Source organism: Mycteria americana, chromosome 23 (genome assembly GCF_035582795.1).
Source record: "Mycteria americana isolate JAX WOST 10 ecotype Jacksonville Zoo and Gardens chromosome 23, USCA_MyAme_1.0, whole genome shotgun sequence".
Classification (NCBI taxonomy): Eukaryota; Metazoa; Chordata; class Aves; order Ciconiiformes; family Ciconiidae; genus Mycteria; species Mycteria americana.
Genome location: NC_134387.1, coordinates 6610990 through 6638900, shown reverse-complemented (window position 1 = coordinate 6638900; position 27911 = coordinate 6610990). Strand labels below are relative to the sequence as shown.

Sequence of the window (27911 nt, the reverse complement as noted above, 5' to 3'; positions counted from 1 at the left end):
CAAGAATAATTTGCATTTGTGTATTGCTACATGGTGAGCTTGAATTTATATGGCTTTAAACAAGCCTGGGAAATAAATACTGTTATGGGGCTCTATGCTGAGGTACAGCATGCCTCTAGTAGCTGCCAGGGATGCACAGCAAAGGAGTAACAGAAATAGAAGAAGCTTTGACACCATGATCCTGCCCCTTCTCAAAGCCAGAAAAGAAACCCAGAAGCACTGACTTCCATTCCTCTAATGTCTAGACCATACTTTACCCAGGTTCCTGACAGAGGACCAAGCAATCTTGATTTCTGCTCACACCTGAAAGAAGGTGTTATATATTTGATCTGGTTCTGATGTTCTGAAACAGTGTTAGCTGTAATACACAAATAACCTTGTGCCCGCATGTGTCTGCTCTAACTGTTCTGACTACTAGCCTCTTTCTGCACAAGCAGAAATCCTTTTGATACTGTTCTCAGTAATACTGACCTTGTAACTACAGAACTTTGTTTTTTCCAGTATGATTGAATAAACTTTTATCCTATCTCTCATGATAGCAAGGACGCTGAACAGATTTAAATCTGCAAGATCCATTTTTCTGATGCAACTCATCACATGACCATCTTCCCAAGGGAAATGAGGGAAAAATATATGCTTGTGGATTAAACAAAAAAAAAAAAAAGACTTTGAGTATGCAGGTGCTGATGGCTCTGACAATGATATGCCTGGTAAATTGCCTAACCAGCCATGCCTCAGCTTACCCAACTCATCACACCTATGTCAGCATTAGGTCCCTGAGGTCTTCTGCTGGAAGGAGACAAGGCAAGCCAAAAGCTACCACCTCAAAGAGAAACAAGTCAGTACGAACTCCGCAAGGCAGCTGCGTAAGGTTTTGATGAACAGATGCTCACATCTCTATTTTCCATACGCACATTGTATTTCATAGTTCTGCACTCCATGTACTACAGTTTTGAGTGATAAAACAAAAAATGCTGGAGGGGAGTAGGACAGTGATTGATAGGATGAAATATCCTTTTTGCTCTGAGTCTTTTCCATATCTAGGTATAAAGATGCAGTAGGTACAGTATCTATATCTGTCACTATAGATGGAGATACATAAATTATATATATAAAAGTATATACTATTTACTTCCTCTCTAGATACAATCAATAAAGAGTTCCATACATCTTTATATTTATGTAGCAATACATTAGATAAAAGTAATCTATTCAAGTCACAATTACCTCTTACTCAAATATACCTTATAAATAATTTGTCTTCTGTTCTGATTGTATACACTGTATATTGATATTATTTTGTCTAGTTATTACTTAAAAAAACCCTGTCTCTGCCTTGTTCTAATCTTTTCTTTGGCACAGCCATTGTTTTAAAAGCCTAGAATGATAATAAAGTATAGGGAAAACACTTAGGAGAGCCATCCATTTCTCAGCCCGTCTTCAGTTAATTAATACTCCACATTCTCAAGAGGAGGACAAATCTTAGCTCCTTCGCCAAATTAAGGGAGGAAGAGACACAATAAATATTCTACCAAGCTGACGTCGTTTTTGCTTCCTTTGCAGTTCTGAGCTACAAGCTCTGTTTGTCTGGGAACAGAGCACCCACCCAATCAAGCCTCAAGGGAATGGCATTGTTTTTCCTCTTTTTGAAGGATGGAAGGGGCCTCCACTCACACATGCTTTTGCAAATAATACAGCAGTTACCAACACTGGTTATCATTTACCCTCCAGCTGTGGTCTCTTTACTGGAAACCTTGAAGCTTCACTCAGAATTTGCAGGAGGAACTGCCATACTTCCTGGAGCAATGCTGGCTTATCAATCCTTCCTTCGCGTACCTGTAGCTAGAGACACTGGACTAGGCTGTACAGTTGGCTATGCTAAAACGGACTTCTGGCCCTTTTAACTTACATATTTATATTTGGGAGAGACAGGCTGTGGCTCAGACTAGTGACAAAGGACCCTTTCATTCTTCCCTCCTTTAGCTTCCATTTTTGTCGCATCAGCACACTCACAGGCAAAAGGAAGCATGCTTACCTAGCGGGGCCGAGCTGAACTTACCCTGCATAGATCGGATGTTCAGAGTAGCTAGGATGCTTTCCGTGTCCACCAGGGAAGGATTGCTTGAAGCAGTGGTGTTGGAAGACAGAATGGCACATGCAGCACAATCCTGGACATTAACTACCCTCAGATCTGCACAGGAGAGAGCACTACCCTGATGAAACCAAAGAAACAGTGATAAGGAAAAATCTGAGAAAGCTGAACATTAAGGACCTTTAAGGGTGTGAAAGGTGAACATTAAATTTGTTTCAAACTCAGCTGGCACAAATGCGTTTTGGAAACATCTCCAAAGTTTGAGAAACTTTGGAAACAGGGAAGTGTCCAATAAATTGCAAGTCTATACCCATCAGGACTAGTTTCCTGCAGAAGCACTGAGAAGCCAGAGAGTACCAAGACTCCCTTCAAAAGAAAATAAATATTTAAGAAAGGAAAGTTTTTCAACATCTTGGATTCAAGCTCAAGTCTAGAGCCTGAGTAATTTTGGTCCTTTTTGAACCTGAATTGTGCTATCATCAAGAGGTTTCAAAATGTATTTATAAACGTGCATGAGAGCTAGAGAAAGAATGGAAGAGGGAAAGAGAATATGCAAAAATTCTTACTGAGAATAACCACAGCTTTGGGAAGTTCTGAATAAATTTCCATTCTCTTTGCAGATATTCCAAGGACCCGAGAAAAACAATGTCTTTCAACTCATGGTAAATGAAGTTACTAGCTCTTAAGGGCATCACGAAGTCCTGCAGCCCAATCAGTGGTGAGTTCGCATCGCCAAAGACGCAGACCAAAATGTGATCCTGCAGGTTCGGTGGTGCTTGGTCCTTGCAATTCTAAATTTAAAACAGAATTCTGCTAAACCAACTACTAGGTTTATTTTCGATTTTTCTCTTCAGTTAGAAAGACTTAAACCATTTTTTAGCTGTGTAACATCTATGGGTATAATGAGACTATATATAAAAAGAAGTATCTCCCCTTAAGTATTTGGATTCCAAGTGTATCCTACAGCAGTGAAAAATTACATATGTTGGCATAAAACATCAAAAATGTAGAACAAGGCAACAATACCAGTTTAATGCCAGGAGCTTAACAACGACTTTGGCCTGGTGTTTTTCTCCTGGCTAATTGATCATGTTTCCCAAATGAGCTAATTAGTCTGGGAAAACGTACCAGGGAGTGGATATTGCTTAGTGTGGTGCCTCACAGTTGGTAGGTAGCATGGCCAAGTCGGCCAACCAGGCTTGTCAGAGCCACTACATTAATGTCCACATTAACCAACCAGGAACTGTGGGATCAGTACATCCCTGCAATATTCACTGCTGGGCGGCTTTTTTCCAAAGAGAAACAAGGGACTTTGTCAGGGAGAAGTTTCCTGATGAGAGATTAGAATCATAACCAAATTAAATGATTGTCTCTAACTAATTAGATTAGTTTAAATTGAATAATGAAACCTTTAGCTGTATTTAATGTAACATGCCTGAAGTCCAACGATTAGTCTGCTGAATGAAGCTAAACAATTAAAAACACAATCTATTTTATAGCTTATTTTATAGGAACAATTGGAAAAACTATTACTGCTGAAATCTGCAGAGGAAATGCACAATTACAAGACGAACAGGAGCAGTCAGTGTAGTGAATGAGCAGCAGGGACAGGTGAGCCCTTCTGGAGACACTATGGAAGGACTTAGGCCTTCCTTCCAACCTGGGGCCAAGAAGCTGGCCATATCCGGCATTTGTTACTTTCTTACTGAGGTTAAGGAAAAAAAGTTACATTAATTCTCAAACATCTATGCCATATTAGAGTGATGGTTAAAATTTCCAAAAATCATTTAAATTATTTAATAATGTAAAAGTCAAGAGGACCGAATTTTGATCTGTGTCTAGATGCCCTGTGTTTTGCATGGACATCAAGAAGGAATTTCTGTAAACTATATCCATCCAGCTGTCCATGGTTTCCAAACAGAATGAAATGCTGAAGTGTTATGACAAATCCCATGGGAGTATACTTGCACCTTTAAGCACCTAAACAACTTTAAAAACATAGCTTTTTAAAACCCCAAAGCACAGTCTGGGACTTTGTAAAGCACCCAGCTCACTCCCAAAAATGCATCTTAGACTCCCAGGCCCATGAGAGCTTGCCTGTCCCAGAAACATGGTTGCAAAGGAAGATACTGCATGAACATGAAGTGCAATAGCTATTATGCACTAATTTCCTTTGTGGACATTCTTAACCCTCATAAAGAGCCCCTTGCACAGTCTAGCTTAGCTACAGAAAAACAGTACAAAACAGAAGTGGCACATGGGGAGTTAGGACACACTAGCAGTTGTAAGCCTTTTCCTCATGTAAACCCGCCTGCAAGATCTTTTCAAAACATCACCCTTCAATTCACAGAGCTGAGCTTCCAGTCCTATTGGGATATTTGCCCATTTGTAATGACTAATCCTATTTTGGAGGTTGCTGGGCAATAGGGTCCTTTTATTTGCTTGGAAGGAAGCTGCAGCATTTCAAGCAGCATGAATTCCAGCCTGCTACAAGTCTCCCAGCTGGCAGAACAGCTTGAACATTCTGTATTTTTGATGAAATCTTTGATCACCTCATTGCAAGATTTGGTTGCCTACTCTCAGCTCTCTGGCAGCTCTGAGCACAACCTGCCATTTCTAGATGTGACTTGTTCTTTTACAGATTAGACACATTAAATAAATAAACCAAAATATCTTAAAGATATCCAGATCAATAATGCCACAGACACAGGGGTCTGGAAACACAACATACAAAATTTTCAAATAAAAGAGATTACAATCAGACTTTCCTTTGTCTATCTGCTGAGATCCTCTCCTGAGACAGGGTGCCTCTCCTGCTTTAGATTAACTTGGAAGGCATTACTGATCCCTTGTTATCTTGGAAATCTTTCTCTGTTCCCAGGTTACCACCTAGATTACAAGGGAACATGGCTGTGGAATGAGCCTTCAGCTCCCACCACTGCAACAGTCTCTATGCGACCCTGGTCAAGATACTTCATCTGCAGCTTACTCCTGAAAAAGGGGGTAATGGTAAACCCTCAGGCTCTCCCTTCCAGGGCAGGGTCTGTCTCTTACCTTTGCATATGAAATCAAAGCTAGAAATTGCCTAAGATAACATTGCTAAATAAACAGCAGTAAACTAGAGAGTGCTGTGCTCTCCACCCAGATCAACGCATTGAAGCTCCAGGTTATTCCTAGGAGAACAAGGAAGAAGACACGTGAGGATCCCAAAAGCAAATACCCCACACCTACCAGAAGAGCCTCCTGCAGTGGAACAGCATCACACCAGTGGAACATTCCTGTTGAATCTAGGATGACTCTGCTGTTCTCCTCTCCTTGGCCATCAAAACCCCTAAAACAGAGTGAGAAACTTCTTAGCTACAGAACAACCTCTCAGCAGTGGCAGCTACAGTTTACTCAAGTTGAGATTACATCTCCAGCTGCTGCTGAGATGCCTTTTTTATCTACATCATAGCTTTCGTGTCTCACAGTAGCAAGGAAAAATTAGGATGTATGAGTCGCATATTAACCATGACAGTATGGGGGAAAAGGGTTGTGTGGTGGAGAAATTCCTTTGTCAATGTCAGCTGAGTGAGACCAACATAAGGAAAAACATACTGCAAAGCGTTGCCTTGAATTATTGTATTAGTTGTGATGTTTATAGCTGTTTGGACTTGATCCCTAGGATTATTTTAAATAAGGAGTTCTTCAGTGTGGACATTCATTGAAGCAACATTTATATAAACATGGTCTTGATTAAGAGAAAAAGAAGTCAGCAGGAATTTTCCCCTTGTCTTCAGGGACTTTAAATTATGCCCATATTGCAGGATATTCTTACAGGCAAGTTTCAGATACGTAGCTGTGTTTGTGAGCATTGTGTTAGTTCAGAAGCAGCAAGACCACGTGAAACAAAAGCCATTCAATCAGATGCTGCTCTGAACATCAAACTGTTTCAAAGGACTGCTACAGAACACAATTGTTCGGGAAGTCATGTCAAACAACAAAGGGTTGTTCACATGTCTCCTCATGGCCCAGGCATGGACAGAAAAAGACCTAGAATCTGTTGGATAAACCATTTGCTCAGCACCATCTCTCTAGTTTTACTATAGGTAGAGTGAGCCTTGAACAGTTGGCTCAAGAGCAACGTTTATTTAATCACTCTGTAACTGAAATCACAATGATAACCGAAACTTGCCATCTAGGATTACAATACCTACTGAACACATCAGCCTTAGTAGACCTGTATGACCAGACAAGTGTTTGGTTCTGACATTCTTTTTCATGTCCAATTTGTCCTTATCTTGTCAATGCAGTATTGAGTGAGGTGAGATTAACAGAAAGGAGAGGGGGGATTTTGCTAGGGGAAAGTGTCATTCATTATGAGGCCTGCAAGGTGGATCTAGCTGTGCCCTGTACAGACCAACTTATGCTGGTACTGGGTTTAGCTCTTCCTAGCACAGCATTAAGGAACCTGAGAATTTGCCCCATTTTTGCAAACGGGGCTGGCGGGTTTGCAGCTTGTGCCAGACTCCATGATGCCATAGCTATACAATTCACCCATACCCAGGATAACTAGCTAAAAGTCACAGTCATTTCAATAACCACAGCATAGCTATGGAGTCTTTCCCAATCCATATGAGAATTCAAAGAGCAAGCTGGAACTTCTTTGCAGTTTCTGCTAGCTCCCCAGGTCTTAAACTAAGGGACTAATAACAAACCCCAGGACTAATCATATTAGAAAAGGTTACCTTGTTCTTCTAAATTAATATATTTCCAAGTTTTATAAATGTTTACTTATCCTAAAAACAGCACAAGATATAAAAGCCACAAAGGGTCTACTAATGGCATGGACATAAACTGTAATGACCAGCTTTTGCCTAGCTGCTGTCCGGTCTCCTCTGCAACATGCTTACGACTTGCTGGGTTTGACTGTAATCCCAAATCTGGAGGCTGGTCCTTTCCAGCTCTGCAGTGCCTCCTACCTCTGTTCCCTCCATGCTACCACAGGATGAGAGAAAGGGATTGCCTACAGCAGATCCAACTCAAACACCATCTAACCTTTAAAGTGGACAAGTAGCAGATAATGCAAAGCAAGGTGTGAGCTATGCCTGACGGAGGAAAGCATTAAAAAAAAAAAAAAATCTTTCCTTCAGGCAAGAAAGGCACCAAAGAGGTAGAAACAGATCTGTATGCACTGGCTGCTGCACTACTGCTGCTCAAGAGGAGGCAAGAGCAGAGGGACCAGCAGCTGGAAGTAGCCTAGGGGAAAAGAAAGGAAGAGCAAACAGAAAGCAATGTGCTCCAGGTGCCAAATGGCTCTGGAGCACATAAGTCTCCTCTTACAGACTGGTGGTTCCAAGCCATGAAGCTTCCAATCTTTGTCTAGGCCCTTTAGCTGAAGTCCATCGATCTCCAGAAGTTCACAAAGCACAGCCAAAGCCACCACACTACCTATCCCTGTTGCTCTCTTCTGCTGCTTGCACAGTTCTTCCTCTCAGCAGCATTTGCAGCAAGAAGTTGCACAGGCAAACAGCATGTTGTATGAAGCATTTTTTTTAAATCAGCTCTGAATTACCCATCCTTCAGCAAAATTAAAGGTCATCTTGCATCTCTGACAAGGGGCAGAGAGAGGCTTCAAACTGGCTCTCCTGAATTCAGCAAGCTAGTACAAAACTGGAGGGAAAGGGGATTGTGTACCCCTTTAAATCCCTGCAGTGTCTCTACGCAGCCCTGTGCTAACTGCAAGCAATTGCATCTATTAGCCACACGTCTCCTCCTCAGATAACGAATCCTTAGGCCAGTGATTAAATGGTATTTTGGCAAGTTAGAGACTATCTTCTCACAAGCTCCCTTACTTGACTCAGATTTACCAATCAAACAATGTATATATCTCTATCATAATAAAGCTATCATCTATATACACAACCTGTCAGAAATGACAACTCCTCATTCTAATATTATGGGAAATATATATGCCTTGGAGGAAACACCTGTTGGATCCCTAAAGTGGGAGATAGCAGGAAAAGACAGCAGGAAACCCACTTCATCATAACGGCATCCACCTTGCCAAAGCCAAGCATATTCTGATTTAACAAGCCATTCTTTAGTTAAGGGTTCCTTCTGCCATATACTCTGCAAATTACATGATTCTTACAGAAATCTGATTTTCCTGAGAGACTCGTAAATCATCCTGCACTGGACTCTGAGGAGCTTGAGGATGAGGGCACTGGAACTGACATGCTGTAGTATCTGACAGAGAGAGAGAGAAATAGTCTCTGATTGAGCTACAGTCACTCACTACAGCCATTAGCAGGTTATCTAGGTCACAAATTGACTGTGCTGTGGGTGCGCAGTTATCCGCGTCAGCTCTGCATGAGTCTGGAAAGAAAACAGTTGCAGTCACATGAAGCTGTGCATTGCCATGTCTGTGTTACCTTTCTTTATCACATTCTCATTTGATGTCCTTACCACTTACATTGCCCTGAACAGAATATCAAAAAAGCACAAGACCAAGTCACCAAAGACCATACAAGTGGAGCTGACTTACAAAAGCACTAGGTACTGTGGACTGCGGGCATTTCTGAAAACGTGGTCCTAGTGGCTGAACACTTGAAAATACTGTTCCACAGTGTCAAGTGCATAAGCCACTGGCATAATCAGTCTGTGCCCAACCCACAGATGAACTAAGTCTATTACAACAATAGCCCACCAGAACTCAGAGAAAAATTTGGTTTTATACTGCAAGTAACCCCAGTTCAATACCTTATATATCATCCAAAATGGCAGTTCGGTCCAGTGTACCAGAGTCGAACCGAGAGTGCTACAACATGTTAAAACATTTCTTTTTTGCCTGTTTCCACAGCCATGACCCAATATAAACCAGTCACTCATGTTTCCATGAATCAAAGTAGATAACGTAGTTCTTAGCTACTCTAAAAGATGGTCAGACACATCCAAGATGTTTCAAACTTCATTTGAGGACTAACATAAGTGAGTAACAGTTGTCTATAGCATTAGAAGGCAGAGAGTGGAAGTCCTTTTATCAAATTCTTAGCTGCCAACAACTTCCCGCTGACAAGCTATCTTTAAATTCTTCATAATGCCTTTGCAAAGCCCTAAAGCTTTGTTGAATCCCTCGCCTGCAGTCTTCCGACATCAGCTCTTCCACTCCTTGTCGTGGGAAAATGTGGCTACAATGAGTCTTAATGTCATGTGTATGCATCGAGGTCTGTGCTCATGTGGTTTGCCTTCTGTGCTCTAAGTACAGAATAGCAGCAAATCCGCAGGAATCGGAGCTTATTTCTGTGTCCTAAATTTTGCCCAGAGAGAGACAAAGGGGTAGAAGCCTATGCTCACAAAGCACCTCAGGACAAGCAAGGCCTGGAAGAGTTGCACCATTGGTCCCCAGAAACCTACACACGTGAGAAATCTGTGCACAAAAGTCTCCAGAAAGAAAACACCCGTGGGTACCTGCATGATGCAGGCAGGTTGCTCCAGCAGCTGGATCTGGAAAGCCCCAGCCCACGAGCACAAATGCCCTGACGTCCTTCCCCTGCCTCTGTACCACAGCCTTGGGGATGATTTAACACTTGGCATGTGGGCTGTTCGGTTCACATCCCATTTGGGAATCCTCTTATTGTTTTTTGAATCACTCCCAGATCCGCACATATGTTAACCTTTTCCTTTAGGGAGGAGTGGAGTTTCACACACACAATGAAAATTGCCTGTGCCTGTGAAGGCTGCTACAAAGCCCCTTTTCTCACTCCCAGGCCCACACTGTGAGAATATGGTGCTTGTCTGGACTTGGCTTATTCATCATCATGGATTACATCACTCCAATCACAATGCAAAGTGCTTTCCCTACCTCACAAGGAACTACAAGGCTTAATTAATTGACACAGAGGTATTACGTGTCATTGCAAAATACTACAATTTAGAGTATTCCATCCAATAATTAACAAATACATCAGGCAACAAGTAAAACCAATCTTAAAAATGAGTAGTTATATTTTTCTTAATTACATCCACTGAACCAAATCTGCCCCTAAGCAATGCACATGTAATCCCAGTGAAGTCAGTGTGGTTGTACAGAATACACTAAAATAAAAATAGTCTGTAGTTATCATCTATATTGCAGTAATACTTACAGTCCCCCACTAAGTTTAGGGACTCCTGCTTTATTTAGAGTTGTAAACATGAACAATAAAGGTAAACTAACTTGAACTGAGAAAACAGCATGGAAAGACATGTAGCATTGGGACTTACACAACACACAAATAGAAAGGCTGAATCCTAGTCTAATAGGCACTGTCTGACACCACATTTTTAAACGGAGCCAAGATTCTCTAATAACGGGATTCCAGCTGATGATGCCTTAAGATGAACTCCTGATACCTGTGTGGCAGAGTCTGAAGAGTTGGCAGCACTAGAGAAATTCAGAATGTGTAAGGATAACTGGACTGAACTGTCTGAACATTGATCTAGATGCATTAGGGCCTACTTCACTAAAGAAACCTCAGAGTGACATATAACAAAAGACATCTCCTGCTTTTGTTATCTGCTCTCCATTTCTGCATCAACCTCCATCCAAATCACCTCCCTCAGCTAACATTTTACTATATAAGGACATGTTGTTCAGCCATAGATACAAAACAGGTGTAATAACTCCAACACTTTTGCAAATTAATATAGCACAGTTATCGTGGAGGAGCTGGATACAACTTCTGCGGGCAGATCTCATGGGTCAGCTATGGGCATTGTTTCTGACAGAAAACAACAGCTCATTATGCATAATATCCCTTGTGAAATCTTTGCCAAAGTCTCCCTTTCTGAGGTCACAGGAGGGCTAGATAAAATGCAACTTCTTCTCCTTGACATCGACAAGTGTATGTGCATATTTTTGTTCTTCCACTGCTACTTGGGCTGGGCGCAGGTTGTATTTTAAAAACTAAAGCCTGATCCTGCTACCCACACACAGAATAGAAGCTTGCTTTGATTCCAGAAAGGCTGCTCAGAGAGTAAGACAGCAGGCAGCTTGAGTAAGGATGGCAAAATTCAGCTCCTAATTATTAGATTAAAACCCTGAAACAGTCATCACGTACAAAGAGACAAAGTAGAATTTGGCAAACAGGAAGGGAAAAAACAAATCTTCTCATAATGATAAATAATCTCTGATGACAACCTTGTCATTTTTTGAGAGCATCTTAACAGTTCCCCGTTTTTATTTTTTTGGTCACTGCTTATCAAAATTTGCATGGCTAGTTAGTGGGTTAATTTAATTATAAGCAGCATTTATGAAGAGCCTGATGGGGGATCTGCAGCAGGCAATAGAATCTGTTCTTGAATTATGAAATTGCACACACTCACACATCTGGAAGCCGTCATGGGACAGATCGCTGTCTTGTAAATGCGTGTTGAGTGTTACAATATTTTACTAAGCACTCCCAATCTGTCAAGGTTTACAGGAGAGTAGAGACTGGGAACGTTTGGGATCATTTGTGGCTTAGAGCCATCAGCTACTTCCACCCACTTATTGTGACGTTATTAATAGCAAAATAATCTAAAGAGCAGAACTTGGCTTACTCAAGATCTTAGATAATAGAAGTGATTTTCACTAAGGGCCAAAACCAGGGAGCCAGGACCCAGCTGAATAATAGACTATGCTGAGTAGCACAGCCTTATTTTTGGCTGAATTGGTGGTAACTTTGTGCAGACTCTGTTCCTCAGAGGACCTACCTGCAGACCTAGCCTAGCCCTGTTGTTTCAGGTCTGTGTAAGAGGTGGCGCATGGTGACAGCACCCAAGAAATAACGAGAGGAGAAAATGCTATGTAAGCAATGTGATGTTGACCATCCCTTATTAATTGCCCTCCTCAACAAGGGTTAATGGTAAGAAGGGCTTTAAGCACCACATACAAGATAGATAAATTCACACTTCATTGAACCATGGACAGTGTAACAAAAGCTATCTGCCAGAACAGAAACGTGTGAGCTGTACCTCTATGCGATCCCTACTAAAACTCAAGTTAACCAGCTAAAAACCAATGCCATTATGCTCGCATGACATCCAGGGATGCTTGCGACTACCATATCGGCATTGCCAAGAGTAAGCGACATCCTAAATTCTCCTGGACTCAAAACAGAGTCCAGAATGGCCAATTAGCTACCAAGACTCAAATCATGTAGAAGTCCAGTTCTAGCCTGGCACACAGGAATGGATTTCCTCCCATGAAAAGCAATCCCCTGTTGAAGAAATCAGGACTGTGCCTGTGAAAAACTTTGCATGAAGTTTCTTTGCCTTCTGGAGCCATAGCTCAATGAAAAGATTTGGAAGACTTTGAAACTTCATGGAGCCTTTGGCTTCTTGTTAAGCCATTGCATATCTGTTTAATTTAAATCCCCATCCAATCATTAAATATGGGTGGTTTTTTTAATGGGTCATTATGATGTGATTTATAACATTGGTGTAATTGTCAGAATTACTGTGGGTAATTAAAATATGAAATGCATGCTGCCAGAGGCTTCAGTCACTCTCAGCACCCTCATTAAAAATCAGGAGCTGACCAAATTATAGACTGGTTTGCACAAGTTCACAGGGAAAGCTAATTATGAAACTTATCCTTATGCACTCAGAACTCACACCATCAGTCATGCAAATTCTTTAAGTGATTATACTATTGTATAACATGGAATCGGATTAGTATGTACAGGTGGGTGCAACTTCAGTTACAATGTGCAGTACAACGGTACTTTGGATGGTGAACGTGAATCCCTAAAACTTATGCAAGCTTGATGATAGATGTAAGACAAGGGCCTGGGGAAGAGAGAGGTGGTGTATTTTCATATGAAATATAGAAAAAAAATATGACTGAGGAATACAGGGAGAGGCTGCAAAGGATAAGGCTCTGATCTATAATGGTAAGTCTCAGAGAAGAGAGGCATATGAACACAAGGGAAGAGAGCTTCAGAAAGAAGCTGGAATAAACTTTGGATTAGCTGGCTAAATTCACAAGGAATGGCGGCTGGCTAAAATCACAGGGAGTTTAGGTGCCAAATACAGTGAGCGTGAATACAAACTGAAGTTAAGAAAAAATTCTATATATAAGGGCAGGCAAGGGCTGAGACTTTTTCTTTCCAGTATTCTGAATTTTTTACTCTCCCAAAGGGAAAAAAAAACAAAACAAAACACACAAAACTGGAGGCCTATATACAAAATTAAACCAAAATTGAATCAAGAAGTAAATCAACGATGGAAGAGTCCTGTTAGAGTTACCAGTAACATCTCTGGTGACTTAAAGCCCAAATAGAGTCTGCTTTTGCTTATTATGGGGTCGGGGGGGGAAGAAGTAGTGAAACCCCTTTTTCAATGCCAGTATGCACACTTGGTTTTCATGCAAAGAGACAATGCAGTCTGTACAAAACAAGTTTTGGCAGATTTTGCACACCATGGAAGCTAGGTTTTCTGTGTCAGAAATCCACTAAAATATCTGCTCCATCACAATAATTTGTCAGTCTTGTTGGTTGTGCAAGTTTCAGTGAAGATAAGACCTCAGTGTTCCATGAGCAAGATTCAGCCAGCCTGGATCAACAGAACAATTTATTGGGGTGCTTAAAGATCCATTTATACCAAGAAGAGTCACGTTCCAAAAATAATGCTGATTTATATTCTGTGTACCTGTACAAGATTCTGGGGGTTGGAGATTTGAAGAGAGAAAGCCTGGGGGAAAGTATACATGGACGATGTCTCCCACTTGAATTTTTTTAACTCAGATAAACCTAATTAACTGCATGTGTATTTATCAGTTTAACTATCACTCCATCCAACCTGTCACCCTGACTCTGACAAGTAGTCCTCAAAAATACACAGCAAGAAAAATGGGACTTCCCAACACAACAAAAAGTGGAATGCAAAATATTATCACCTCTTCCTAGAGGAGCTCCCTACCTAACATCAGTTCATAAACTTCTAGTGTCCAGAATATCCATTCATCATCTTCCTTATGCATCCCAAACTCCAGAAATGCCATCTGTGTAGTTCAGGAGGCAGTCGTTTTAGAATCCCACCCCTGAAGTGTTTGAGAGGTACCTACAGGCATCCACACTTTTCCACGTTTCTACAAACCCTCTGAGGTTTGGCTATCACTGAAACACCCCTTCCACATCTTTCTCCCATTTTAGCAATAAAGTAAAGCTGAAGGAACATGGAACTTGTCTAACTTGTGAGGTTTTTTGCTATGCCAACAGACTGCTAAATTTTCCACAGAGCCTCCACCCTGTAGCGTAAATACCAGGTAGTGATCAAAAGCACAATGTGCCTGCTGACAAAAGGGATCTTGCTCACTATAACAACACTTTCTCCACCTCTATCTATCTCCTTTTTCTTGAGAACACAGTTTTACACTTGTCCTTCATACAAATAACCCGAGGGTGGGAATTATTCAGAAGGCTCGTGTTTGACACCCCATCTGTTCATTTCTGACAGCGATATATAATGTAAGGCTATAAAAACTTGAAAAATAATGCAACATAAAAAGGGATTGACTCGGCTCCAAGAGGCCATAAACGGTAACAAATACCATTGTATGATTTATTTCATGCTGTAATCTTTACAGTAAGTCATCTTTCAGACATTTCCTTGTGACAGGTTTTAATAATATTAATGCCCAGAGCAATCCAAATCATCGCCAATAGACATATTTATCAAGCTGCCAATCCAAGTAAATGAAATTCTATAAGCAATAATGTAACATGTTTAAAGGAAGCTAATAAAACAAGTCAGGAGAGAAATACTACTGCAAAGTATGCTCTCTCTAATCCAGCCCTGGATTTTATACAGCCAAAATGCAAATCTTTCCCTCCATGATTTATCGCTCCAAAAATACCAATGACCTTTTCAGGAGCTCTTGTACAGCCCTTCTCACACATTTATAAAGATTGTGATGCATTCTGCCAGACTAGCTGAGCTGGAGTGTTCAGCATTACTGCCTTGTTTTGCCCTACCTTTGGACTGGGAAGTGATGGGTAGCATCAAACAGTAGGATCTTAAGTCTTTAAGATTTATTAAAGACTGACAAGCCTTAACATAGGCTTGGCAACTTAGCAGGTATTTACAAGCAATTATCCAGGCCCTAGATAAGTTACAATTAACAGGGAGCTAAAACTTGATTCTTTAACCTGGTTTCCCTTTTAATCTAATTCAGTTTCTACTAATCCATTGCTTGGCTGAAGTGACTCTACACCAGGGCAAAAGGGAAGGAGACATTGCAGAGTTGTGTACACATGGAGCCCTGCTCACAAACATTCTTTCATGCCTCACTAGAAACTTAGCAGGAATGAAAAACAAGAGTCAACAATTCAGCAAAACATACACCATTAAATTTGTCATGCCTTAGGCAAGAATGTGTGGAAAAACCATGACTAGTAAAGCAAGTGTATCGATGCAGGGGCTCAGAAGTGCTCGAGGAATCCTAACAGGTCTTTATGTATTCACTTCTGGATGAGCTTTATAGGTCTTAGGGTTTTTTGGTACTGGTTTGTGATGACTTTTTTTTTTAATGATGCTAATTAAGTTCTTCCCCTAGATATAAAGATCTGCTTATTTTCAGTGGGGGAAACAAAAAGAGAAAGAAAGAAATGTACAAGACTTAATACGTGCAATACAACGGAGGATATCTTTCATTAAAATAGTCTAGGACACCAGCAATATTGGCAAGATCTGAATCAAGTATGTGTTTTGAGTCTTATAATAGGCCACGCCTAATTCTTTCCCACTATACTTTATTGAATTTCCCTGAATTATGGTTTGATTACATTTTTCATTGATTAGCCCACATGCAAATCTTGTCTCAATCTCAGATGCAAATTTCTGCTTGAAAAAATAATTGGAATTTAAGTATTTAGCTGGCTAAATGTTTGTCCCAACACACAGAGATATTTTCAAAGGACCCCATAAAGGGGCAAGAGGGTAAGTATCCAAGTAATTTTTAAAAGCACTGCCTGCTGGACACAGTGAAGTAATCCCTATTGTATATCCAGAGAACCCTGGAAATGAGACTTGCCTTAAAATGTCTACTTTCCCTGGATCAGATTGCAGTTAGCCATCCTAAATCAAATGGAGCAGAGACTTGAACCTGGAGCTCCCCTTGGTCACTGTCCTAACTATGCTGATTTGGAAGCAAACGGTCAGCATTAGCTTTTCTATTAGCAGAACACCCCAGGTAGAAAACCTCACCTTAGTCTGAAAATGGGCAATTAGATCCACTTCTATTGTTGGTTTAAATAATAATAAAAATGATTTGGAATTAATTTGAGAACTCTAATGTTATGAAGAGTCAGCCCCAAAGAGCTGTATTTTCATTGTAAGGTTTCCTCTCTGACTTTCAATACCTCATTTTACCCTTTCCTACTCTCCTTTGCCTTCCCACTCTTTGTCTGCTCTATTTAGACTGAGAGCTCTTTAAGGCAGAAACTGCCTTTTACCGTGCACATATACAGCATCCAGCTTAACAGGATCCCAGTCCCAGTAGAAGCCTCAAGGCACCGCTATAATACAAATAATAAATACTGCAACTAATAATAACAGTATGGTAAAATGTCCTCCCCAGGGAAGTGTTGGAAGACCAGTCCCTGGTGTCATTTAAAACTAAACACCAGAAAACATACCTGCACTGACTGGATAGACTATAGAGTCTTTATGATATGGTGATGAGGGAGAATCTTGATGGGGATGGGAACAATTATTTATCTGCATATTTGGCTATTTCTTTAGGGGATTTCAAAATGTCTCTTAGTAACATTTTTGTTCCTCACTGCTAAGCAGCAGCAGAGATCTCAGAGAAAATAAATAAATAAGAAATATATAATCCCCAAGGTGTAATCCCAGAGTATGGAAACTCACTTCACTTAAATACCTCCCTCTGGCATAATTGACTTTTCATGTGCATGTTAATAATGATATTTCAGCAGGTTGTGAGGGCTTGTTCTTCTCCCCCCATGGTAAATTATGTTATTGGGCATGAGGAGGGGGAGGGACACATTATAAATCTAATTATGTTTTCATTTATATTTAACAAGTCAGCACAATCTGGTAGTATGCACATATGTATTTACCATGCAGTTCCAATATTTACAGCTGACCTAATCAGTCGTAGGACAGCAGCACCACACAACATTTTATTGTCCCAATACCACGTATGTGCTGGGGACAGCTGCTAAGATGCAAAGCTCTCCAGAGGACACCTTAGAGTCCTTGCCATACTGACAGTTGCCTTCGCTGGTGAAGCACAAGATAGGGTTTGGGAGGGAGGAGAGACATTATTTATTAAGCCTCTTCAGTTCTACAGCGGCTGCAAATTGCTCACAAGCAGAAACAAGGCAGGAAGTACTAGTTTGTGCATCTCTCTTCCCCTACTAGGTTCCTGTTTATTCCCTGCAAATTCTGGTATGACACTGTTTGCCAATATGTCCTGTCACCCTCTCTAGTGGATGCTTTGGAAGAGCATAACAGCTTGCTATTACTGACAGCTCAGTATCAGACCATGATACCCTTCCTTATGCTGAATGTAGCAGCTCAGGTTACGAGGAGTCCCAGTGCAAGTCAACTGGACTGGCAAACTAAGTACACTATAGATAAGAATACTGCAATTCACACCTTGCATTAGACAGAAGATGACTATGCTCTGCCACCAGTTTGTAAACCCTGCTGGGAAATCAGATTCCTCTGCCTAGGAAGAATTTAGATGGCCTAGAAGTACTCCTCTAGCATGCATTACTGATGCTAGACAGAAAGGCTGTAGGGTGTCCTTTCTGTTGGATCTCCATTTGCCTTTAGAACAAACTTCTTTTAGAGTATACCAGAGTTAGCTAGTCTTCCAGGTTGCTGCCAGTGTCACACTGTAATTAAACATCTGAGCAAAGAGCAAATCTTGGTGTTGGCATTTATGTTCCTACCCCTAGCCGCTCCTGCCTCCACTCTGCTCTCTCAGAAGGAGCCAAATAAAATGTGCTCATGACTCAGCTGTTCAGTGATGGTATCATTGGGCTTCTGCCTGGAAGGCAGTGAGCACTTTCAGAACGTGTACCAATCCCTTCCTTCTGCTTCCCCTTGTTCCTCCACAGTGGTATCAGGAGTTCACAGCACAGGCTTTGAGCTTGCAGGAGAGTATGAGGCTAAGGATTTGGATACATATGTATAAGTTGCATTTTCTATGCTGTTCAGTTAATCAAGATAGGGAGAAGCCATAAACCAACCATAACCACCAACAACAGCAGAAGAGTTAGCAAAGAGGTGCACCCTGCTGTTCCCACTTTCCACACAAATTCTCAGTATGTCAGTCCAGGAAATGCCTGCTCAGCATACACACAGCTTTACGTTTCTTACCCATTAACAAAACTCCAAGGTAGAAGACCACCAAGGGACCTTGACTTTGCAGGCTCTCCATCTGAAACATGGGATTCTCTACAGAATTTCAGTTTCTCTGAAACAAAGGCAATGAAACACAATTGGGTTCCTTTTGTATAGCCTTCAGTTGCATTTAGATTGTGCCTGCAAAATGGCTACCATGGCATTTGAAGATTCTGTGGGGGCTTCAGAAATGCTAGACAAAGGAGCTCTGAGTACTTGGTTATTCATACCAACTGCTCAGAAATACAGCACAGCATTATAAGATAGTAATTCCATCTAGTATGCATAAAACAGTCTTAAATATGGTGAGCACTACATACTTAACACACGATTTCATTCCAAAGGGAGCTCCTTTTCTTTGTGAGGTTCTTGTGTTGCAATCCAGAAGCTAAAACTCACTCAGAACTGCTGAGTTTTTCTCCCAAAGTGAAGGAAACCTTTGTCACTTCTACAGGTGGAGGCATGGATAAAGGAAGCATACCCTCAACACATAGCCAACACACACTCCTGTGACCTTCAAGACCTTTATTCTGTCATTTTGCATGGGGAAGAACAAAACGTGTTCTCAACTAGAGAGAATCACAGCTTACATTTGAAAAGGAGGGGATCCCAGGGCTAGTCCTGAAGGGGGTGAGCAGGTTTCTGGGCTGGTCCTGTAGGGAGGGGGAAGTCCAAGGTGCATAGGGGTGCTGGGGCTGGGCCTGTCCTTAAAAGTGTGGAGGAGGAGGAGGATCCTGGTCCTGCAGGGGAGAAGGCATGCTCTAAGTGCTCCACGAAAACATGGTCCTCCATACAAGAAAAAAAAAAAAGCCAGAGGGTAGGAAGAGTTCATACTCTGTACTTGTACCGTCCTCATACTTGTCATAAGTGACTTGCAATTATTTACAACACTATTCTCTGCAAGTCAAACCATTTTTAACTTCCTCAATTTCCCATCAGGAAATCAAAATTCAGAAAGGCTAAGTGGCCTAAAGTACCAGATTGAATCTGAGGAAGGAGATCAAGAAAGTGAGCTCAAGTTTCCCAAATCCTAAAGTAGCTATTTAACAGCTGGAACATCTTTTCTCTGACATTTGATCTAGTCCTTTCTGGGCCGTAATCTGAGGTCACGGGCCATTAAGCCCAGCGTTATAACACCAGGCAGTGATTTGAGCATGTACAGCAGCACCCCCTGAGATTTTTTAAGAGCACCAGAGCCTACCTATACCTCCTGCTTTTCACAGTGATGTAGCTAGTTCAGGATGCATGATGTTACTCCTCACGCTCCCCTGGTCTATATCTTAGTTGCTAATCTGCATTCCTCCCCTCATCAGCATTTGACAGGAGGCACAGCAAAGCTCTCCATGTCACATGTGTCTAAACATGTCCAATGCATACAGATGGGAAAGGAAAGGTTGGACTGGAGGAACATTCAGACACACCTATCTTTATCTCAAACTGACAGATGAACCCTCTCACACACCCTTAACTTTCTTGTGATGTTGTAACTATTGTGAAACCATACCAACCCAGATGAAACAGCTAGCAATTCCAAACATACCCCTGGCAGAAAAAGGGACATCTCTCTGAATAGGCGATTTGTCAAACTTAAGCTGTAATTGTGCTACACAGGTGTGCAAAAAGCAGGTGTATTTAGCCTTGGTAACAGGATACCTCTTTCTACAGCTTGGTGTTCAATGAGGTGGGAGTTGGATGGGTAGAGAGAGAACTCTCTGAGGATGCTACATGCCACTTGACTCCTCTAGGTCAAGCTTAACAGAAGTATCATAAGTCAAGTCAGAGAAAGAAAATTCAGAACAGCGTATCTTACACAGGCACAAATAAGTATCTGAGAGAGCTCTCTTATAGTCTTCTAAACCAAGATACTTGGCCAACTCCACAGAGATGGGCTCAGTCCCAGCCTTTATCACAGACTGCCTGGGTTACTGTGAACAACCTGTGCAGGGCCTGACTGCCTAGGGCAGCTCTGAGGTGCTGCAGAGACGCAGAACAGGGAGAAAAGCTCTCATTTACTTCTATTGCCTGACCAGGTCCCCAAAGGGTGGCAGGCTGTCATCGTCTCAAAAAGCCCTATTGTCTCTTAATACATATCTGATGATTAAAAAAATAATCCAGTAACAGCTTTTGATTAAGTCTGGATGATAAAGGAAAAAATAGCCTTTGTTTTCTCTTCTGACTGCACGCTGGTACGCCATTTGCACTCCTGTTAAGATGACAATAGTAGCTCCTTTGACTAAAGCACGCAATCTGTGAGGTTCCTGTATTAAGTTTTTAGATTCATGACAATGAACTTGCTTTTTGCCAGGTAAATCTCCCTATTGCAGGTACTGGAGGCACACTCATCTATACTAGTTGGGGTCTCTTCCATCTAACCTTCCCCCTACTTCCCCTCACAATGAGTTTGGAGGAATCCAGAACACCATGTACCATTTAAACTGCATTATATGGAGAGTGGAGGAATGAACCAAAGTGCTTATAATTAAGCTCTGTTTTGCTCTGATACATCCAGAATCCTAGGGGAAACCAATGGCAAAGTCTTATGCCTGGCAAAGCTCCTGATCCACCTAAGGCAACCACTCTGTCGTATAACTGGTGCAGAACTGCAGGTTTGCAAACAACTGCTTTTTATTAATACACATTTATACTGAAATGTCATCTTGTCCTTTTAAAATCTAAGATTGCCTAGGAAACAAGAAGAAAACCAACCAGGTGGAGAGCTCCTACAGTGTCAACGTCTTTCTATTCATTTGCCATTGACTTTTATTAAGATGTCTTTGCAGTTTATGGAAGTCTTTGTTCTGGAAGGTAGCTGGCTTTCAGGGACCTTAGTTACATCTATGCTGATAAGTGTGTTGGACTGAAAATGGGCTCCAGCTTCTCTTTCGACATGACATTACTACATGGCGTCCTCCAGGTGTCAGCATGTTTGTGCTTGTTCACTCAGTCTGGCTGAGCACAGTGTGAATGAGTTTTGCCTTTAGCTCAACCATCTGCAGTTCAGAGGCATGTTTTGTAATGGGGCTTGGCTGCCATCTGCTGCTTAAAGGATTTGCAAGTGTTTGAAATACAAGTAGGCATGCATGTGTACATCCACATTTAATGGAAAGCTCCTTGTCTCCTTTAAAGCAAAGCACCATCTCCATGGAGGGGAGACACTAGCAGAGAAGTTTACAGAAGCCTAGAAGAGGTGTGCATTTTGGCCTTGAACACTTCATGAAAATGCAGCAAGCTTCAATTTGGTGTAGTTACACATAGATCCGAGAGGTTGTTCTCTACTTCAGCAGAAAACTAACACCTAACAAAACCCCACATCTTCAAAATGGAGTTTGAGGTGAAGAAATAAGTTGCTCTGCTTAGGGTTAGATGTTGCCATGATTCATCTATTCTTTCCATCCAGCTAAGATTTGCAGTCCTCAGAGCAAACACCTTAAGTGTTGCTATACAACCTGTACGACCTCAAAAACATTTATCTGATTTCATGTTTAAAGTTTTATATTCTCACGATGACAAAGATCTAGACACACTTCCTCAGGGAATCCTGACCAAGAATCTAGTACACAAACTGGACACAAAATTCTGTTTTTATCCAGCTGTAGCTTTTGCTTCAATTATACACATGCTATAGTAATAAGACACATTTGCTTCAGTCTCTGCAGTTAAAGAACAGTATTCTGTGATAAACCTGTTAACGAGTAGAGTGAAAGTCTTGAACAAGGTATATTCTTTCCTACTCTTTTTTTAGCCAAGAAGCTTTGACTCCTAAAGGAAAGCATAAATTCAAAGCATTTAAAGTATAATCATAATCTGTAAGACTTACTAGTATCATCAGAAAACTGCCTATTTTATCAGGTAAATAAAGGGCTGTGTATTCCAACCTATCCTTCTAGAGAAATAGTTAATAAAAATACAATTAACAAAGATTCATTCAGCCATCTTTTTTTAAAATGAGAAACAGATTTAAAAAAAATTACCTGAGAAAGGTTTTGAGCAGAGTCTGCTTTTACACTGACATTTTTTGATCTGCTCTGGATCCTGTATATCACTGTGACAGGCTTTACAATAGAACTGTGCCCTAGAAAACAGAAGCGAATTAGGCAGAACTGAATTGTGTTTAACTGATGAGAGAATAAATGCACTTGTCCGCTCCTGAAAGTTTGTCTGTTCTAGACCTTTTTTCAAAAAAACAGTAATAGGGAATCTTACTTTTTGACTTCTGCCAGGGAATGAGCAATAAAAAAGCCCATTGTATTCCGATGAATCTTTATCTGCGCAGATGGATTGATCAGGATAGCACTGTATTGAGAAACAATGAAAAGACTAATCACAGTTTGTCATCTGGCGACATTTTTCACCTCTGTTGTGAGAATTCAGACTATATGATCACAACAGTTTCCTCTCACCTCACAATCTTACATTAATCCTCTTTGTTATAGCTTCTGTGACTTGAGAGACACGAGACACGAAAAAGTTAACATGCTTTTTCAATGGCATAAAGGGAATTTACTGTTCACAGAAACCTGGGGGAGCTGTGGAAGAACAGGGACTTGTGCAAATCAGCTTTTGTTAGGATTTCTGCAGTTTATTCAACTCTGAGGCTCCTGAGGATTTGGCAGCTTTTTTGTAATTAATTTGCTAAATTGTAAACTTCATAGGAAACATTATTTTTGAACATGTTTAAAATAATAAAATCAATCATAGTTTACTGCAGCCTGGATGGGCCATTTCTCCATGGGGTCACTGAAAATCCTGAATACTTACACTTAAAATACAAGTTCTGTGCAACTGCAGATACTAAGGATGTGCAGGGTTTGAGGTATCTGCTCTAATGCTGAACATACCAGGTAAAACAAGGGGAGGAAACCTTATTTTCTAAGGTCTCCCCTTCTACCTCCAGGGTGAGTATCCCTGCTGGGCTGCTTTAAGCAGACCTATGTTGAATCCCCTGCAACATTAAATTTACACCAGTTTCCCCTACAAAGACCACTCAAGGTACTGGCTCAGTCCAAATTCCTATTGCTTTCAACCCAGTTTTAATGAATATTGGTAGTGTGAATGGCATAGGGAAAGATGACAAGGTTGTTAACATTTTCCTTCCACACAATAGAAGGCCTGTACTCAGCTCCTCCAGATTCATGGCTCAGAGGACAAACAAAATATGAATGACTAATTATTACTACAGATATTGTAGCAACATCTAGAGGTCCTGCTTTTAGAAGAGGTATCTCTTCTGTGCCAACTGTTGTGTAAAGAAAGCAAAAATATAGTCTCTATCTCTCAAAGAGCATGCAGCTTCCTCTTCCCTCTTGCTTTCTCTTTTCATAATTCTATTTTCAGCCAGACAATGTATGAACTTAAGGAAGAATAGATTGAGTTGTGGCCTGTTTTCCATTAGTGCTAAGCAACTACATCTACTGACTTCTTTCAGTGTAGAGTTCATTCAACACTTCTGGAAGAGAGCCCCAATGTATTTCTCACAGCAGTGTTTCCCTACAACCCTCTGTTTTCAGAGTTTCTATTCTACAGTTTCGTCAAAACAGCCATTTCCTTTATAAAAGTGGAAAGAGAAATAATTGCACTCAATAGTCTGCATTTTCTGGGTGACTTCTCAAGCTCTTTAAAGATCTATAGCACTTATTTATTCCCCTTTCTGAACTAGTTCCAGCTTCCCCATTAGGACGTCTTGTATTTCATCATTAGAACAGACAGAGTGTTATCTGGCCCAGGACCAGATCAGCTTCAGAGAGCAAAAGCTCTGCTGCCAGCATTGATAAATTATCCCTTTATGACAATGCTTTATAGCATTTAGAAGCCTCTGTAAACTCATGTGGCTAAAAAAAAAAAAAAAAAAAAGGAGACATTTCCTTTACCAATGAAAATAAATATATGCTTGAGTCACCCCAAATCAAAGTGAGACCTATACTGTTTTGCATGTGGAATAAAAGGTAAGAATGGTGTTTCTTCTCCCATCTCTCGCCTGATTATCTGTGAGAAAAGAGGAAGCAGACGAGACTGTTGTATATAGTAAAATTCACCCCAGCACTTAAGTAACCAGGAACAACATCTTGATCCTGTCTCCTAAATACAGTGCATTAGGAAGATAAGAGGTGTATAAAACCTGCACAGACCCTGGGGCATATTTCTTCTGAGTTCTTATGAAATTGTTAGTTTGGAATTAGTTGACTTCTTACTAGAAGAGAAGTCTCTCAGTTACCTCTCCCCTTGACTGCCAAATTTGAGTTCAATTCCCAAGAGGACAAGGTTCAGTTTTACAAAGCACAACCTGGGGAAAGACAGCAAGTCACAGTTAGTCATAATATCTCTGTACTATGAAAAGACACATCTGGAAAGAACTAACAGAAGAACAACCACATCTGTACCACATACCGACAAACCTCTACAAAAGTCATGCCTGCAAAATCATTGGAGAGCTGAAAAGTCACTACTTTGTAGTCTTTGTCTTCCAGAAGCATTTTTTCCTTCAAATATTTTCTCTTTGTCTAAAAGAATCAACCATAAAGATAATGTATTTATTGAAAGGCAAGGCAAGTAGAATATGTCATCTAACACTGGGCCAATACTCTACCACCACACAATATTAGATGAAAGGCCCTTAGTTACTGGAAGCAGAATGATATCAGCTTTATGTTGTCAGAGACAATATCAGAGTTAATAAACAACAGACCAGGCAAAGTCTCAACCCTTCTAGACACTTCCAATTCATATTATCATCAAAGAACAGGTGTTATTACTGCATACAAATAAAGTCACAGGGAAATTTCATGACTGCGAAGTATTGGGAGCCTATTATTTGAGGAAAGTTACACCTTACTTGGCAATAAGATTAACCTGCCTCCTTAGTTATTCAGATGAGGACTGGTCTCATGTTAAGTTTTACCAATCATAAATACAGTTATTAGAGGTGTAATTTATTGCTGAACTGTGATAGTCTACTCCAGTATAAGCACTATTTTTTTTCTTTGGTAGTTGTGCAACTAGGGAAGGGTTGTTCATACCTAGGTAGTGAAAGCAGCAAAACATTCTATTGCTTACAGCTCCTTCAGGTTTTAGACTGCCACTCATTGTGTCACAGTATCTGCTATTCTCTTGGCATATGAATGCCTTCCACATAAAACTTAATATGCTACTAAAAATGTGTAAAAAAAGTGTTGCTTTCCAAATAAAAATTATTTAATGGATTTTGACATACGAGGCTTTTTTCAATTTAACAAGTTTGCTGAGTTTTCATAGTATGCTTAAAAAAAAACTTAAGATACCAGTTTTGCTAGCTTTGCCATGTCTGTGAAATATTTGGACTTGAATGAAACAGCACGTGTCAATGAAAAAACACTAACAAGCACATACAAGTTCTGCATTGATAAACTCTGTATTTATTTCGCCTGATATCTATTTAGTTTGTCTAAATTAATTTTGTGAACGAAAAGTCCCTGAAGAGAGAAACAGCAGTCAAGTTCTTTCGTGCAGGAGATTAATGTGAAGTATCACATATAGCCACTAGGTGATAGCAAAAGCACGTCCACTGCAGGACTAGCAAACCTGAGACTTGTTAAGGCAACTTCATGCCCGATAGTTCTGTCTTAATGTTTTTATTAAGTCTTCTGGTACTGATTTGGAAATACCTGAGCAACTTGTGTACCATAATGTTAATATGTAGTTTATCAGTTTTGCATTGTAGCAGGTACTGATGAGGAAAGACAGATAAAAGGAGGATAAATTTGATCACCTTCCTTGCACAGAGATGACAGGAGTTCTAATTTTCACTGTTCTTGTGTAAATTACCCCTTAAGATCCAACCAAAGAAATAAATAAGCCTAAAAGGATACTGAAGAAAAGCATGCTCTTAACTAGAAAGGGTGCATTGGACTGATTTTCAGCCCATTTTTGGGGGTGTCAAGCAGGAGTGGTTCTGCTGTACTGCTTTAAGCACAGATTCAAATAATGAGTGCCAGACAGAATGGAATCAAGCACAGACGCAGAGAAGCTAAACAGGGTCCATACTGTGCAGTAACCAAAACTGATTTACTGTGTTCTCTCAGAGGCGGTGGAGCACTAGCATCACATTATTGCTTTTGAACCTATAGCAATAGACAAGGTGTTTCCACATATCAGCTAAATGCAGCAGCATGGCTTGCTACGGGCCATCCTTCCCTTTAGCGCCTCCTTGCACACTACTGTAAAATGCATCCTTAGGTTCTTTTGCTTCAGCATGCTGTAAGAGCACTCTTTTCACCTCTTGCACTGAATTCAAGTATTAAATTAGAAAGAGTCTGTTAGGCTTTCTTGTCTTCTGTGTCAAGCTTAATCCCAGCACGATCAAGATAAGCTTCAAAAGACCTGGCTGCAGTTTCTACTCAGAAGTCAGGCACATCTTTCAGAGAAGATCCCACTGGGCTCTATTTACGTTATTTAGACAAGTGAAGGACATACCTCAGTATCCTCTTTCACAATGAACAAATTGGTTAGGAGAGTAGACAAACCAGGAACAAGGCAGCTTTGTGCTATGAAGCCTAGCTTCAGTTCAGCGAAACAGATGATGCTGTCTCCTGTCCTCCAGTCCCAGTTGGGGATGTTCGGCAGGTATACCTGTTGCAGAGTAGGAAAGTGATTACAGATCAGCGTAGAGATAGGCAAGGCCACAATGTTCCTGTAAAATGATGATTCTTGTCTTTCTTGCCTTCATATTTTTTTTTTTTTTTAAATCTGTGCTGGAATATGCTAACAGATAGCTAAGTGGACTTCTGAGGTTCTTTGGGTGGGTTTGGTTTTTTAGGTTTTTTTTTTTAAAACATTAAATGTGCATTTGCTGACAAATTTGACAAAAACAATAAAAGCAAACAAAGAGTTATTCTTTATTTTTAGTAATGTTAAAACGTATTCTAGGATAGCTTGTAACTGGATGAGTAAGAGACGCGGGATAAAGGTCCTGTTTTTATAAAAGGCAGAGATTTTTTGATTCCATAAAGGCCAGAATTTCAACGTGACAATCCGCATGACAGACAGACAATTGTGATACCTTATTACGAGACTGAATTATCTGTAAAATTACTCTTGTGTTTGGACAGTGATTCTTGATAGACAGCACTCTGTACAAAAGATATAAATTTCTGGTTAATATGCTTGGTTCTGGCTAGGGTCTCTCATTTTTCAAGTCAGACTAGTTTATGCTGGCAGATAGCAATTGGAGAGTAGTGACAAAGAACAGCATATGACCCAATGTCCATATCAGGGACCTCTACACTTTAAGCATATCCAAGTCCACTATCTGGAGAAGGCGGCAATCACCATCAAAAGATCTTAAGATAAAGGCACATGGCTTGAACACAGGGGGAAGATCATACCTGTATCCCACTAAAAGTCTAGAGCTAAGAGAAGCAACAATAATGAATAATATTTGCTTCACCAATTCCACCTGTAAATTTCA

General features: G+C 40.6%; 1 protein-coding gene across 1 annotated transcript in view; it reads right to left on the bottom strand.

Moving 5' to 3' along the window:
• Positions 1-27911, bottom strand: part of KCNU1 (potassium calcium-activated channel subfamily U member 1) — a 52743-nt gene that overhangs the window by 12517 nt on the left and 12315 nt on the right. Inside the window, exons 13-22 of the mRNA XM_075523581.1 lie at positions 27504-27573; positions 26918-27073; positions 24857-24969; positions 24684-24752; positions 22676-22765; positions 22444-22544; positions 18449-18545; positions 5324-5423; positions 2659-2883; positions 2036-2213 (exon numbers count right to left, since the gene is read on the bottom strand). Coding sequence (XP_075379696.1) covers positions 2036-2213; positions 2659-2883; positions 5324-5423; positions 18449-18545; positions 22444-22544; positions 22676-22765; positions 24684-24752; positions 24857-24969; positions 26918-27073; positions 27504-27573 — 1199 coding nt within the window. The remainder of the gene's footprint in view (positions 1-2035; positions 2214-2658; positions 2884-5323; positions 5424-18448; positions 18546-22443; positions 22545-22675; positions 22766-24683; positions 24753-24856; positions 24970-26917; positions 27074-27503; positions 27574-27911) is intronic.